This window comes from Protomyctophum parallelum (genome assembly GCF_964188405.1).
Source record: "Protomyctophum parallelum genome assembly, chromosome: 3".
Classification (NCBI taxonomy): Eukaryota; Metazoa; Chordata; class Actinopteri; order Myctophiformes; family Myctophidae; genus Protomyctophum; species Protomyctophum parallelum.
In genome coordinates, this window is record NC_139698.1 from 5,381,797 (window position 1) to 5,398,120 (window position 16,324).

At 44.7% G+C, this 16,324-nt stretch overlaps 2 protein-coding genes across 2 annotated transcripts; both read right to left on the bottom strand.

Annotated features, from left to right (window-relative positions):
• Positions 1–383: 383 nt before the first annotated feature.
• On the bottom strand, positions 384–4,392 carry LOC310855583 (kelch-like protein 36). Its single transcript, XM_083760649.1, has 5 exons — positions 4,288–4,392; positions 3,600–3,779; positions 3,076–3,222; positions 1,237–1,393; positions 384–1,133 (listed from the first exon to the last, which is right to left on the bottom strand). Exons 1-5 carry the CDS (start codon positions 4,319–4,321, stop codon positions 959–961), a joined length of 693 nt encoding a protein of 230 aa, XP_083616775.1. The 5' UTR covers positions 4,322–4,392; the 3' UTR covers positions 384–958.
• A 351-nt stretch (positions 4,393–4,743) lies between these two features.
• Positions 4,744–14,839, bottom strand: LOC310856135 (kelch-like protein 17; the record flags this gene model as incomplete). Its single annotated transcript, XM_083761378.1, has 8 exons — positions 14,637–14,839; positions 13,338–13,530; positions 12,351–12,485; positions 10,924–11,115; positions 9,317–9,460; positions 8,669–8,837; positions 4,948–5,085; positions 4,744–4,748 (listed from the first exon to the last, which is right to left on the bottom strand). The coding sequence occupies exons 2-8, from the start codon at positions 13,506–13,508 to the stop codon at positions 4,744–4,746; spliced, it is 954 nt and encodes a 317-aa protein (XP_083617504.1). The 5' UTR covers positions 13,509–13,530; positions 14,637–14,839.
• Between the last annotated feature and the right edge of the window lie 1,485 nt (positions 14,840–16,324).

The following is a 16,324-nucleotide window of genomic DNA, read 5'->3' on the forward strand; positions in this document are numbered from 1 at the left end:
CTTAGTGTATAATAATAATAATAATAATCCCAAAATAAGGGTCAACAGAGACACTCCCGTTATGAAGATATTCCATAGATTTGAACAATTTATTGACCTGTTCATCAATGTCTCACAAAATAAACAGAAGTTTACAGACAGGCAACAAAAACAGAGACAGGAAGCATCACATTAAGTATCTATCGTGTAGATCTGCCATTTATGGTGAATGTTCCCTTCAGAATAGGGATGGTGGGGTATGTTCCCTTCAGAATAGGGATGGTGGGGTATGTTCCCTTCAGAATAGGGATGGTGGGGTATGTTCCCTTCAGAATAGGGATGGTGGGGTATGTTCCCTTCAGAATAGGGATGGTGGGGTATGTTCCCTTCAGAATAGGGATGGTGGGGTATGTTCCCTTCAGAATAGGGACGATGGGGTATGTTCCCTTCAGAATAGGGATGGTGGGGTATGTTCCCTTCAGAATAGGGATGGTGGGGTATGTTCCCTTCAGAATAGGGATGATGGGGTTCAAGTATTTAAATGTCAAATCTGTCGTGATGGAAACTAGTATTACTAATCTCTACTATTCTCTCATGTTTTCCTCTTGACACTGTATCGTAGGGGGGGAAGATTTACATATGTATGTACCCGTAATATGACATAAATGTAGAGTTCTATAATGTAATTCAGGTTAATATGGCATAAATGTAAGCTCCTATAAAGTAACAATGAAATGACCTCTAGTGACTTACGCAGTAAATCAAGGGCGGGAGATAGACTAAGCTGACCGTTGGTGAAAAAGACACAAGCTCCCTCTCTCACTCTCACTCTCACACACACACACACACACACACACACACACACACACACACACACACACACACACACACACACACACACACACACACACACACACACACACACACACACACACACACACACACACACACACACACACACACACGTGGATAAGCTCTGCTAAATGCCTTTATTGTAAAGTTCCCATGGATGAATGGTAGGTATGTCGTATAAATGTTTACTCAGCCAGAAAGAGACACATTTGCAGCAGGAGAAACCGTCGGGCAACTTCCCCACACTTTCCCATGTGTCCATGCCTTCACAGTACCGCTCGATGGTACTGACATTGTCATCCCTACATGAAGACAGAACCAATTATAGCATTGAGAGAAAAAAATATCTGGTATAAACAAGCAGACACATACAGTATATCTAGACTTCATGAAGCAGCTTCCTACCTGCGCCACTCAGCCCACCCTCCTAGTACGTAGATCTTTCCATCCACCACAGCCATACTAGGCTCGTTGCGTTTTCTGTTGAACGAGGCACACGTGGTCCAATCATTGTTCTTTGGGTTGTAGCAATGCATCCTGATCTCCAAACGATCATCTGAGCCTGAAGAGGAATTCACAGTATGGTGTTAGTGTATCGTATAGTATACAATTTAGGCATTTAGCAGACATCTTAATCCAGAGCAATGTACAGTAAGAAAAACAACACATGGTAATACATCAAATACATAAGAATATTCATCAAGAATCATACGTAACCTAATAATTCAGGGTTCCCACACATTTGGAATTTCAAAATTCCATACTTTTTCCAGACTATAATTTCAGGCCGGTGAGTCACTTCCCAGGCAAGACAGCGATGGAGGTGCGGTGTCTCAAGCAAACCTGACCCACAAGAGACACCACTGAGTGAGCAAGTTGAGTCGTCGAGGCGAGGGCAAGTGCTACGGGCTATGATGGAGTCATAAGAGGTGGGTTTTCAGACTACGGCGGAATATTGGGAGTGAGTCTGCAGTTCTGATTGCAATAGGAAGTTCATTCCATAGTTTCGGAGCCAGAAGGGAGAAGAGTTTGGGTTGACAGTGATCCCTTTAATAGTGACCTCGGTGTATACTTGGCTGTGTTTACTTAAATGACGGTATTTCTCCATATAAATAATGGATCATTTCAGTAGCGAAACCTTCAAAATGTCTTCTAAACCTAGTCAACGGCCTGCAGTAGGCTATGCACTGGACACATTTGCGTGACATTATTTCAATAAACTAGAAATACGAGGAAATTACTGTTTTTTAACAACCACCTGACAGGAGTTTTCATGTTGCACGGTAAAGTATCATTGCCATGACCTCATCATCATCATCGACGCGGTCGAGTTCATGGATTTCACAATGTCACGCCAGACTTCCCGGTCCTTCATTGCCACCCCCAGTTCCTGCTTACTGATGCCTGTGTCCCTAGCGATGACATCATGGAACGACAGTTTTCTACCTCTGGACTGCTTTGAGGCAGGAATCGATTAGTCGATGGGTGGCTCTTCCAAGAGAGATTTTGCGCTCTCATAAGGCGGGTGTAAGTGCCATCCAACCGTTTCTCTAGTTTCTTTGAAAGTGTTCATGTCTCGGAGCCATAGAGTAGAATCGGCTCAACGGTCGTCCTAAATATTTTTTACTTTGAACCTATTAAGCTGGGATGACCAGGTCTTATGCGTGTCATTGCAGGCTGACCAGGCCATACCCTTCCCGGTTTGAAAGTCCTTTTGGGAAGAAGATATGTATGAACCCAAATACAGAGGAGTGTTGTTAAGTGTTTGTATAATGTGGTTATTGTTGGATTTGCATATATTTACGTATTCAGTTTTCGTCTCGTTGAGATAAAGACCAACACGGTTGGAGGCCTGCTCAAGAGACTGTCATCAGCGATGTCAGTGTCGGTTAGGTATTTAGCAGGATGACAAGAGCTTGTCCTGACCTAGGGTTTAGTTGGTAGCCCTTATCATTGATAGTATCAACTGACATACGAAGAACATAATCAACAACAATAATGACCTGACCATGACCTGGGTGGGTCAGTCATGTATCTTTCCGTTCAACAACACAGCCAATGCAGAACAACAGCTATAGGAAGGCTCTATGTCGTCCTGGTGGGGGCTCCTCACTGACAGGTGAGTCAGGAGGATACAACACAGAAATTTGTGTGGAATCAATTGGCAACGACTACATTGGGGAGAAAAGAAAAACATAATTGGCTACTCTAAATAAAAAAGGTAAAAAATAAATGGTATGATACCTATAGCGTAGATCTTTCCATTAAGAGTACAGGCAGCTACTGATAAAGAACGTGAAAACGGAGTGGGAGCCACTTTTGTCCATTCAGATGTTTCAGTGTCGTACACCCGAATCGTGCTCGTATACCGGTTATCCTTCGAAGTGAAACCTAGGGACAAGGAGGACACATGACAAATCATGATTCATTGTCAACAGGATCTTGTAAAGGCAACCGGACAACAACAAGATGCCATGTCCTGCCGGGGAAACTCTCCCCTGTCGGGTGAAAAGAAGCAGCTTGGACTCCTCATACATAGAAGGAAGCATGAGGTCAGTCTGCTGCCCCCCCCCCCCCCCCCCCCCCCCCCCCCCAGGTTGGCAGAGGAAGTGCAGCGCCCAGGATTACATTAGATAATTGACACTGGGTTACAAAAATCGTGGGAGGAAAAAAAAGAAAAGCTTTGGACATTTTCAACGGACTATTATGTTTGACATACATTACATTAAAAACCCAGCAGGTTGAACGTGCACAAATCTGTTCCATACCAATAGCGTAGATCAGTCTATCCAGTGAGACAACTGTAGTGTAGTAGAGCTTGGAGCAGCCTGTCCTGTCAACGGACTCCATGACCTGCCAGGTGTTGTTGGGATCGAATCTCTCCACATAGCACTCGTCCTCGGACACGCCACCCACTGCCCACAGATAGCCATCCAGCGCCACCAGGCCTATGGACCATGTGGGGTTAGAACTGACGACATATGCTGCATCTACTGGGGTAACCAAGTCAACAATCCATAGCAAAGTTAAATTGAATGCCATAGTTTGTCTTTTCTTTTTGTATTAGGTTTTTTCCATTTTATAATACAAGACATACATGACCACAAACAAAACATATAGGAAATAAAACAAGAGACAAAACAAAACAGTAAACAGAACAAGCGGAAACAAAACAGAACAGAACAGACAATAACAAAACAGACCCTCACAAGTATCCACCCACCCTCACCCTCCCATGCCCCGGGGGAAACAGAATAAGTTACTGAGTTTGAATTTCATGCATTAAACTTTAATGCATGAAATTCAAACTCAGTAACTTATTCTGTTTCTTACTTACTTTAATGATTAAAGTAATTAATGCTAGCAATAGTGGAAGCAATGTAGAGAAAATAAAATAAACAAATTTAACTATTTCTTAAAAAAATAATATATATATACATAGTTTGACAGTCTTACCGAAGTTAGAGCGTGCCTTGTTCATGGGAGCCATCTTGATCCTTGAGTCATCATGTGAAGGATCAAAGCGCCACAACTCCTTACTGACCCTGACCCTACCATACAAAAAAGAGCCTATGGTGGAGAACAGCAGAATTAAGTATTGGGAAATCTAGGCAAGGTAGTATCATGCTGCAAATGACTCCCAAGTTGCCTTCCACACCATTTAACACATTCAGACCGTACGTGTGGGAACGTCATAACTAACCAAAGGACGTGTACACACGTCCTAGCGCATTTTCATTGATATCAAAACGAGATATTATTATATATTTTTTAATTGGCCTCCAAGGCCACCATACTCCTTGCTCTTCGCACATCCGCGGTCCCGTTCACTTCCCCGTTTACCGCTGCAGAAAGAATCCCTCGTATCTCCTATTCTAGGGAGCTCTCCGTGGTTTTGATAAGATGGTTATACTAAACTGAACGCGAGGGATCATTCAGCAATTATTATCGTAACGAGAGCAAGGTAAGCAAGCAAAAATATGCCTGTTTTTAACTGGAACAGAATAGGTGGGCTTTACAGAATAAAATACGCTATATCTCCCCGGCACCCCAAGCTTCTATTTTGAAAGAAATCCCGGCGCTGATTGTGTTAAAATGTGGTTATAGTGTCCTCACCTAACACAGCCAGACTCATGACATCGTAGGGCAGAGATGGCAGACTCTTCCATGGAGTGGTCAGGGGCTCCTTCCATTCTTTGGTCAGGGGATCAAAACTCCCCATGCGACCCTTTGCCCCAACCACCAATAGGACCTCTTTTAATACAGAAATAGAACACAACACCTTTTAAAGTAGCCGTTTTCTTACAGAATTCTGATAATATATCCAGTAACCACTGGTAAAGGCGAGCAAAACTCATTCTCTAGCCTGCTGTAGCTCCGAGTGCAGCAGAGTGGCTCACAGCTTCAGCCTGGTGGCCTCAAAAGTGTAATATCTCCCCCGAGTCATATTGCAATATTGGCTTAAGTGGTTAAGATGTTGGCTTTCCACGTGAGAGACGTGGGTACGATTCCCAGGTTTTACAGTCACAGTCTATTGGCCGCTCGCCGTTGGGAGGAAGGACATTTATGACAAAACTCTGCGTGTGTTGCGATCAAAATAAGAGATTTTGAGATTGACCACAGTCAGCTGTTAGAGACAAAACAAAATAAGAAATAAAACACAAATCAGTGCTGATCAGCATTGATTGGTCTTTTCTTTCTTATTTGTTTCGCCTCCAGCAGTGGTTAATGGATATATTATCATCAGAATTTGGTAAGAAAACGACTACTCCACAATTCTCCTTTAATATAGGGATTAGAACACAGCGCCACACACCAAGGCCTGCCCCCGCTCGATCATGAATCAGTGCTGATCAGCATTGATTGGTCTTTTCTTTCTTATTTGTTTCGCCTCTAGCAGTGGTTAATGGATATATTATCTCATCAGAATGAGAATTTGGTAAGAAAACGACTACTCCACAATTCTCCTTTAATATGGGGATTAGAACACAGTGCCACACACCAAGGCCTGCCCCCGCTCGATCATGATTGGCGGAAAGGCCCCTCTATATCCTGATTGGATGAAGGCTGGGCCACTTAGCCAAAAAACGAAACCTGAGGTTTCGGAACTCCTTATATGGTCAGTACACTCTATAGTAGGGAGGATTATCACAACAAAACAAAACATAAGTGATATTTGAATCACTCTCTCTCGCACGCACGCATGCACGCACGTGAGAGAGAGCCAGTGTACCTGTGGTCCTGCGTGGGTGTAGTGTTCTACTGTAGGGAGCAGCAGTGTACCTGTGGTCCTGCGTGGGTGTAGTGTCTTACTGTAGGGAGCAGCAGTGTACCTGTGGTCCTACGTGGGTGTAGTGTCTTACTGTAGGGAGCAGCAGTGTACCTGTGGTCCTACGTGGGTGTAGTGATTTACTGTAGGGAGCAGCAGTGTACCTGTGGTCCTGCGTGGGTGTAGTGTCTTACTGTAGGGAGCAGCAGTGTACCTGTGGTCCTGCGTGGGTGTAGTGTCTTACTGTAGGGAGCAGCAGTGTACCTGTGGTCCTGCGTGGGTGTAGTGTCTTACTGTAGGGAGCAGCAGTGTACCTGTGGTCCTGCGTGGGTGTAGTGTCTTACTGTAGGGAGCAGCAGTGTACCTGTGGTCCTGCGTGGGTGTAGTGTCTTACTGTAGGGAGCAGCAGTGTACCTGTGGTCCTACGTGGGTGTAGTGTCTTACTGTAGGGAGCAGCAGTGTACCTGTGGTCCTACGTGGGTGTAGTGTCTTACTGTAGGGAGCAGCAGTGTACCTGTGGTCCTACGTGGGTGTAGTGTTTTACTGTAGGGAGCAGCAGTGTACCTGTGGTCCTACGTGGGTGTAGTGTTCTACTGTAGGGAGCAGCAGTGTACCTGTGGTCCTGCGTGGGTGTAGTGTTCTACTGTAGGGAGCAGCAGTGTACCTGTGGTCCTGCAGTGGGTGTAGTGTCTTACTGTAGGGAGCAGCAGTGTACCTGTGGTCCTGCGTGGGTGTAGTGTTTTACTGTAGGGAGCAGCAGTGTACCTGTGGTCCTGCGTGGGTGTAGTGTTTCACTGTAGGGAGCAGCAGTGTACCTGTGGTCCTGCGTGGGTGTAGTGTTCTACTGTAGGGAGCAGCAGTGTACCTGTGGTCCTGCGTGGGTGTAGTGTCTTACTGTAGGGAGCAGCAGTGTACCTGTGGTCCTGCAGTGGGTGTAGTGTCTTACTGTAGGGAGCAGCAGTGTACCTGTGGTCCTGCGTGGGTGTAGTGTCTTACTGTAGGGAGCAGCAGTGTACCTGTGGTCCTGCGTGGGTGTAGTGATTTACTGTAGGGAGCAGCAGTGTACCTGTGGTCCTGCGTGGGTGTAGTGTTTTACTGTAGGGAGCAGCAGTGTACCTGTGGTCCTGCGTGGGTGTAGTGTCTTACTGTAGGGAGCAGCAGTGTACCTGTGGTCCTGCGTGGGTGTAGTGTTCTACTGTAGGGAGCAGCAGTGTACCTGTGGTCCTGCGTGGGTGTAGTGTTCTACTGTAGGGAGCAGCAGTGTACCTGTGGTCCTGCGTGGGTGTAGTGTTTTACTGTAGGGAGCAGCAGAGTGTACCTGTGGTCCTGCGTGGGTGTAGTGTCTTACTGTAGGGAGCAGCAGTGTACCTGTGGTCCTGCGTGGGTGTAGTGTTTTACTGTAGGGAGCAGCAGTGTACCTGTGGTCCTGCGTGGGTGTAGTGTCTTACTGTAGGGAGCAGCAGTGTACCTGTGGTCCTGCGTGGGTGTAGTGTCTTACTGTAGGGAGCAGCAGGGTACCTGTGGTCCTGCGTGGGTGTAGTGTCTTACTGTAGGGAGCAGCAGTGTACCTGTGGTCCTGCGTGGGTGTAGTGTTCTACTGTAGGGAGCAGCAGTGTACCTGTGGTCCTGCGTGGGTGTAGTGTTTTACTGTAGGGAGCAGCAGTGTACCTGTGGTCCTGCGTGGGTGTAGTGTTCTACTGTAGGGAGCAGCAGTGTACCTGTGGTCCTGCGTGGGTGTAGTGTTCTACTGTAGGGAGCAGCAGTGTACCTGTGGTCCTGCGTGGGTGTAGTGTTCTACTGTAGGGAGCAGCAGTGTACCTGTGGTCCTGCGTGGGTGTAGTGTTCTACTGTAGGGAGCAGCAGTGTACCTGTGGTCCTACGTGGGTGTAGTGTCTTACTGTAGGGAGCAGCAGTGTACCTGTGGTCCTACGTGGGTGTAGTGTTCTACTGTAGGGAGCAGCAGTGTACCTGTGGTCCTGCGTGGGTGTAGTGTTCTACTGTAGGGAGCAGCAGTGTACCTGTGGTCCTGCGTGGGTGTAGTGTTCTACTGTAGGGAGCAGCAGTGTACCTGTGGTCCTGCGTGGGTGTAGTGTTCTACTGTAGGGAGCAGCAGTGTACCTGTGGTCCTGCGTGGGTGTAGTGTCTTACTGTAGGGAGCAGCAGTGTACCTGTGGTCCTACGTGGGTGTAGTGTCTTACTGTAGGGAGCAGCAGTGTACCTGTGGTCCTGCGTGGGTGTAGTGATTTACTGTAGGGAGCAGCAGTGTACCTGTGGTCCTGCGTGGGTGTAGTGTTCTACTGTAGGGAGCAGCAGTGTACCTGTGGTCCTACGTGGGTGTAGTGTCTTACTGTAGGGAGCAGCAGTGTACCTGTGGTCCTGCGTGGGTGTAGTGTCTTACTGTAGGGAGCAGCAGTGTACCTGTGGTCCTACGTGGGTGTAGTGTTCTACTGTAGGGAGCAGCAGTGTACCTGTGGTCCTGCGTGGGTGTAGTGTTTTACTGTAGGGAGCAGCAGTGTACCTGTGGTCCTGCGTGGGTGTAGTGTTCTACTGTAGGGAGCAGCAGTGTACCTGTGGTCCTACGTGGGTGTAGTGTCTTACTGTAGGGCAGGTGATGCCGCTCCTTGGCCTCAGAGATGAGCCTCTGGCAGAGCGGGGATTCTTTCACCACCTCCAGAGACTCAACCACATCGTGGAGGTAGGAGGGACTGATCAGGGGGAGACGTATACACTCCAGCACCTTCAGGAACAAACGGAGAACACAGATTATTTACTTAGTCCAACTGGATATTCGGTTGAACAGTTCTTTCAAACACATCTGAAGAAAACAATTCAGCATAAGGTCGGAGTGGCTTATTGTCTGCATCGGCCAGTCTGTCCCCGTTACAATGCGCTAGACACCCTGGGAGATGGATCGCTGAGGTGGAGCGCCACACCTACCATCAGCTCCCAGTGCTTAGCGCACGACTTGCCGCACCCAAGCCGTGCTACTCATACGCTGAGCTGGCGGTGCCTGGGATCAAACCCATGGTGCATGGGTATGGAAAGGACATCTTCAATCGTTCAATGTGCTGTCCCATTCCTTCAACACCAATCAGAGAGCTTAATTGCAGCCTCTCACCCTCAGACATTTACCAGGTGGCGTCACTTACGTCTGTAAGGATTCAGGGCTTGAGGGTTTAGGGAGGACATTGAAACTGGGCCTTTGTAGTGACTGACCTTTTCAAAGTGCTGTCTGTGTGTAGGACACTTATTGATCCACAACATGGCCGCCTCAAATACGGTCTCCTCTTTGGGAACATTGAGATCTTCATTGGAAAGAATCTTTGTCACCGTTTCCACCGGGAGAGAGAGGAATTCCTCCTAGGGACAGAGACACAGATTGGTCGTGCCAGATTACATACATGTATACATAGGAGCATTACCTTTAATCCTCCCAACACTAAAACATATCGTAATTACGTCACCATCGAAAACCAATTACACTCTGGCATTGGGTCCTTTAATCCACATATTTTTTACGTCATCATTGAGAGCTAGTTATACATATTATACACACCATGTAATCTGGCACCACTGCCGTATCAGGCACAATTTGCTGGGACGGTGCATACGCATCAAAAGTGGCGGGACGTCTGGGACGGTGCAGTGTAACCACAGTATACCGCTAATCAACTTACAAATGACATAACATATACATAGTATATGTATAACTAGCTCTCAATGATGACGTAAAAAATATGTGGACCCAATGCCAGAGTGTAATTGGTTTTCGATGGTGACGTAATGACGATATGTTTTGGTCATGGGAGGCACTGATTGACATATACGTCACCATCCAAAGTCGTCACTTATGTATTCATTACAACATTATGTTTCTGAAGTGTAAAAAAACAATTACCATTGTTTAATTCTGGCACCACTGCCATATCAGGCACAAGTAGTCATTACTGAGATTTGACAGTTTGTAGCGGTCGAAAGTAAAATGGCCTACTGGTGTGCAACAAGCACACTTGTAGTTTATTTTTGCTAGCTTTAGTTATAATAACCATTTCTGCTTGTTTTCTACATGAATATAACCACATTAACCATACAATATGAAATGGGAGTTAAATGCTGCAATTTGTAAAAATGGCAAAATAATATGACTCCTAACGTTGTTGAAGTGGGACTATAAAAATGTCCCTGGGACTCATTTCTAAAAGACCATCCCTGCATCCCGGGACTCATTACATTGAAAACCTTTTCACATCACTGTTCACTGGTGACCTGGTTAGTTTGGTGAAAAGGACAAGTGCCAACTTGTTAATTAAATGTTCATCCAATCAAGACAGTAACTTGTTCATCCAATCCCTCAATTAATGTTTCTACACAGATGTTTGGGTTGGTTAAAGTTTGAGTAATAAAACACCTTTAATATCTTATTATTTGTGTGTCTTATCTTATTAACCCATTCTGGACGGGAACCCCTGTTGGTGTTTTAAGCATTATGTTATACTTTAACTATTGAAAAATAGCAGATCTACAAGCTCATTGTTGGTCTGCTATTTTTGAAAAATCGTGAAAATGTGGTGCATTGACTATACTGTATATTCTTTCAGAGCGAACGTTTTTAGCTCAAATCGTTGCTTCTGTGAGGTCACTGGAACAACATATTTTCAGATGGGTCGGCGGCCAAATACAGAACATTTTTGGGGTCCTTGACATGAAATATTGAGAACCACTGATATAGAAACATGAGGTTTTTCAGAAATGTTCATGATTTAGAAGTCATCTTTTAAATCAGGCCTAAATGGGTCAACAGACAACGGACAAACGTCTCTGACCTGCTGGCGGATGTCAGTGAAGTGCTCAAGGATGCAAGCCATGCTGCTTTGCTCCAACATCTTCAGGGAATGGGTCTCGGCAAAGCCGTGAATCTCTACGCAGTTGTCTTTAGTTAATTGATTCTCCAAGTAACCACAGCATTTCTCCGCAACAGCCTTGAAATCCAGCATGTTCGCTGCCGCAGCCAGGTCCTACATCACAAATTAATGAATACATCAATATAAAATCTGTACATGAAGGAAGCATGAGTTCAAGTCCGTTTCTCTCCCCAGGTTGGCGGAGGGTGTGTAGAGCCCAGGATCACATTAGATAATTGACACAGGGGTGAAAATGGGTTACAAAATCGTGGGATAAAAAAAATAGATAATAATAATAATAATAATATGTAAATCTATCTATTATCTATCCATATTAAAACAAAACAGATGCAGATCAACATGAATACAATCTGGGAACCCATCAGCAAAAAAGGGGGTAAACAAACAGTGCCCTCTGCTGTTTGTTTCAATTTGAATTTGCTTCTGGGGGCTCCGCCCAATAGAATGTGGATGACAGGATCTTGGCCCGGGTAGCATATGGCATTGGTCCGGTCCGACCTCCTGTTAGTCCGACCAGTGACGTATCTCTGGCTTACAACCTACAGGGGACAATTCTCGAGCGGCCAAAGATCAAAGTATGGGTGACTAACAACGTCAGCACTCAGCAATAAGCCTGGCTTGATAGGAACATACTGTAAAATACATAGCTCCGCTGTGGGTGCCACATCCTACTACACAGTACAACATTATACTTTCTTTAAAGATCTTACCTGATTCGGTCCGACCATAGCCTCGGAAACCCAGACGTTTTTATTTCCAGGGAGAAATAATATTCTACTGTGTACTACAGTAGAAAGCCAAGAATTGTATTTTCGCAGGCATTATTGGATCTCCCGCTCCTCTCTTTTTTTTCCACCACAACAAACACACAGCGAGGGTGGGGTGGGGGAGGTGTGGGGGGCCGGCTCCACTGTGGAGGACTGGGGAGGCCGCAGGGTCCTAGTGCCTGTCTTTTTTTGACACTCAAAGAGGACTGGGGCTGCGTCCCCACATAAGGTCATCAGCCCACTTGACCCCTGTGACCGCCCCGTCTCGTAGTCCCTGAGTCCGACCATAACCAACACTATCCCTAACCTAAGCCTAACCTCAAGGGAAGCCACGGTGATTTGTAACCCGCAGCACAGGTTCGGACTAACGGGAGGTCTGCCTTAAGGGCAGTCCCCGTTGGCGTGGATATTGTATGCACGTTCTGAATGCCCCTGGCGTCAGCGTCAGCGACTGAATGCCCCTGGCGTCAGCGACTGAACGCCCCTGGCGTCAGTAGAGCAGCTCCGAGTCTGTTCTTGAGAGATTAACATGAATTAAGGTTCACAACGATGATAATTTACCTGCATATGTCCTTTGGTAACGACCACCTTTGATGTGTAGGCATAGGTCAGCAACAAGTCAATGATGTGAGGTTCAACTCCGTGCAGATCAACCCTGTCCTGTCTGGACTCCAACATGCCCGATGTAAACATCGCCTGTGGAGGACGAAAAGGTGAATGGGTTGGCGTGGAACGTTCATGTACAATTTAGGGCATTTACAGTAAGCAACACAGGGTAATACATCGACTGCATAGAAATAATAGTAATAGTAATCTAGGATCATAAGTAAACCATGAACATATTGTCAGTCTAGTCTAAGCATTAATAAAAAAAGAAAATTTAAAAAAGCATAAATTAAACTATACACTAGGATGCCAGGTCAACAATGACCTGGCATCTGTCTACATAACATGCTATCTAAATTACATTTTAGCCTTAGAAGCCTAGAAGGTCGTCGAGGCTGGCTAATAAGCCAGACTCAAACCACACTGTCGTGTGGTATTTGAGTCTGGAGATGCTGTGTATGGATCTTGTTTCCCGGTGGGCGGGTTCAAACATTTTCTCTTTGACGCAATTGGTCAGAGCTACTGTCAGTCAAAGGTCTCAAGCATTGAACGTCACTGTACCCTACTGTACTGCCCGCCCATATTGCATACCGTGTCCCGATTGGTCCTAAATACCCCTGGGCGTTCAGTACGCCTTGTCAATCATTAGACTATCCAATCGGCTGTGTACTTGCTGCTCCAGTTCATTTTCCCATAGCTTTGTTTGATTGGCTCGGAAGCACAAAGGTAAAGGTAATTTCTTCTGTGTTTTCAAGTAAATTAGGAGCAATGCAGTTATGCAAGTCAGCCACACACAAAGCATGGCATTCAGCTCACATGAGAGCCAAGGCAGAATTCAATGAAATTGCAGACATTTCAGAAAAGTGGCATTTGTAGAATCGGACTAAGGTCTAAATGGGTTAACATTAAATGTTATATGGAACGTTGAGGATCTGCGTTTACCTGAAAGTAGGAGCTAAAGGATGCCAGCACAGCTCTGTGGCAGGAGAACTCCTGTCCCCCGCAGCACAGAACCACATCACATAACTCTTTATTGAGCCGAAGACTGTTCAGGCCTTCGAGGACTGTGTGGTGATGCCTCGTCTCCACGATCACACGAGTATTGTCGCCCATGTCTCTTCTTATTCTTGCTGGCCTGAGAGACAGGAGGATGGAATGGAATACAACGGTTAGCCAGTATCTGCACTAGTGATGCACCGAATATTCGGCCGCAGAAAATATTCGGCAGAAAATGGCTAAAAATGCATTTTCGGCCTATTCGGTTTCGGCCCGAATAGGCAGAAAATATATCACCGAATAGTGTATGCAATTAATGCATTCCAAAGAGCTGAATACATGTTGTATGGACCCATAATAGTGATTATTATTTAAGTTAAGTTTTGCCATAACCATTTATTTTGCCATACATCAGGTAGCTTTAAAGGTACGGCCATGACAGCAATGGTAGGAAAAAATATATATAATATTATATAGTATTCGTTTTTCGGCCAACTGTTTCCTATATTCGGTATTCGGCCAAGAAATTCACTTTCGGTGCATCCCTAATCTGCACGCATTTTAAAGCTGTTTTTAATATTTAATAGCATATTGTGTATGTCCCTTAAACTTATTTCTAATGGTTTGAGCCTCAATCACCGCTCTGATATAACCAGTCCTTGTCATTTCTTTCTGGACTTTGAAAGCAGTTTTAGCTGCAGTACCACAATGTCCTGGGGTGGTGCCCAGGGTGCTCATATGCAGATTCTTTAATATTTGACTCATTATAATACTGATGCTAGATAAAACCAGGCTTGTTTCCTTTCCATGCCAGCTTGTAAAAATCAACAATGGCGGACATTGTAAACAAAGTGGAAATGCAAATTGTGAACTGAAGAAGAGGAGGAATTATACAAGGGTGACATTGATGACATCACGATGAGGCCAAAATCAGTTGAGCTGTTCCTGAGAGCAATTTCCATTAAAACACCTAATATGATATGAAAGCCTGATTGTTCAAAATTGGATATTTGTGGGGATAGAAAACACATATGGGAGCCCCAAAAACACAAAATATTTTATGAATTTTATGTTTATAGGTCCTTTCATTCAGGACGGGAACCACTTTTGGTGTTTTAAGTATTATGTTAGGCTATACTTTAACTATGTCTCGGAATCTGGCATTTTCCTCCATTTTCACTCCATTGTAAATGCGCAACGGAACATTGGCCGCCAAAATTTCATTAATAGAAACCAAAATCTCACCCCACGTTGGGAACTTGTTGGGAACTTAGAGTGAAGCGCGTGGTTTTCGTTCGAAGCTCTATCTGGTTTTTTGGGTCTTCAGGTTGGAAACGGCAGACTGTCCCTCAACACGTCCAACTCACTGGGTTAAGAAAACGTCTTGTTCACTAGTAATGGACGGACGAGTTTAAGCATAAGCCCAAAAAACAAACAGAAGTTACACACTAAGTCACTAACAAAAGTGTGTGCTGAAAACTAACTTCTTTAATCTCTTCGTGTCCGTTCACTCTCTGCTCGGAGTTTGTTGCTGCTGGTGTGTGTGACGTGTTTACAGTGTTTCAACACGGACGAGAGAGAAGGGCGGACACGGTCCTCGTCCTTCCCTCTATCTTGTCTGGTTGAAACACAGACGCTATATTCTTGAGTTCCCCACAGAGACCATAAAATAAATGCTAGTTTAGAACATAACAGGACTCCGGCAAGAGACATTATTTTCAATGAAAAAATAGAATAAAAACAAATTACTTGTTATGTACTAACACTGTTTTGAAACGACACGTTTACAGTTTTATTTATATTTTAAAGTGTCAACCCAGAACACAATGATCGAGTCTGGACGCTTAAAACCACATAAAAACCACAGGAATTAAGTGTTTCTTGTCTCCCAAACATCATTAAAATATGATCTGGTTGCAAAAGGGGTGACGTGGCCCTTAATTAATGTCACACATTTCCATGCTGTAATGATGTTGGTACTGTAGTTGGTACCATATAGAAGAGGTTTCATGTTACACAAGAGTTAACTATATAGGCCTATAGCCTAAGGGTCCATTTGGTTTCATTTTACACTAAAAAATGTAAGACCTTTAAGGGTCCATTTGGACATATCAACATTTATCATCATAGGCCACCTATATGTCATAAGATACTCGCTCGAGCTAGTTTCATTATTTTGAATCTATTAAGTTGTCTAGATCCAAGGTGTTGTTTTTAATATTAACTAAATAAGTTGTAGGATTTAGGGGAACCTCATAGATCTATAGATAGGCCTATGCATGTTATCATTTTTACAAATCATCACTACCCATCTTGGTGATATAACACAATTGAAATAATCGCAACTTTCTGTGATACAGAACACAGCAGTAATATCCATGATTAATAATCAGTACAAATTATTATAACTGCAAGATTATAAATGAGCATGCACCTATATGTCCTACTGACATAATAGTGCATGTCCAGCATTAGATCTGCCACTGTCTACTTCCCGTCAAGATCCTCTTTCTTGATCCCCCTGTGGTTTTGTAGCTCTTCCATGAGTGTGTCTGTATTAAGACACTTAAGTGTGCCCCACACCTATACTCTATGTTTATTCATTCTCCTTCTTGGACCATGGTTTAGTTAGCAGACATGTAGACCAGACCCAGGGCAGGTGATATGAGCTCTAGTCACTAGAGCTCATATCACCTGCCCTGGGATTTGCCATAAAAAGGGGTCAAAGGTACCACCTATAAGGTTAAGGGAAGCAGGGTTGAAAGGCTGATCTGAAAGCCATGGCTTTCAACAACAGTAGAATATCCAAAAACAAAATCAATAGTCTGTGCATTGAAACTGTACACACGATATGATGCCAGGTCAACAATGTCCTGGCATCTGTCTCATGCTATCTAAATTACATTTTAGCATTTGCATAAGCCTGTAAGGTT

Excerpts from the sequence above, each read along its gene's own strand:
- LOC310855583 (XM_083760649.1), bottom strand. The coding sequence starts at position 4,321 with ATGGCTCCCATGAACAAGGCACGCTCTAACTTCG. Across the intron at positions 1,394-3,075 it reads TGGAAAGATCTACGCTATAG|GCTCAGATGATCGTTTGGAG; the intron begins GTATCATACCAT and ends ATTCCTCTTCAG. Across the intron at positions 1,134-1,236 it reads GGGTGGGCTGAGTGGCGCAG|GGATGACAATGTCAGTACCA; the intron begins GTAGGAAGCTGC and ends GTCTTCATGTAG.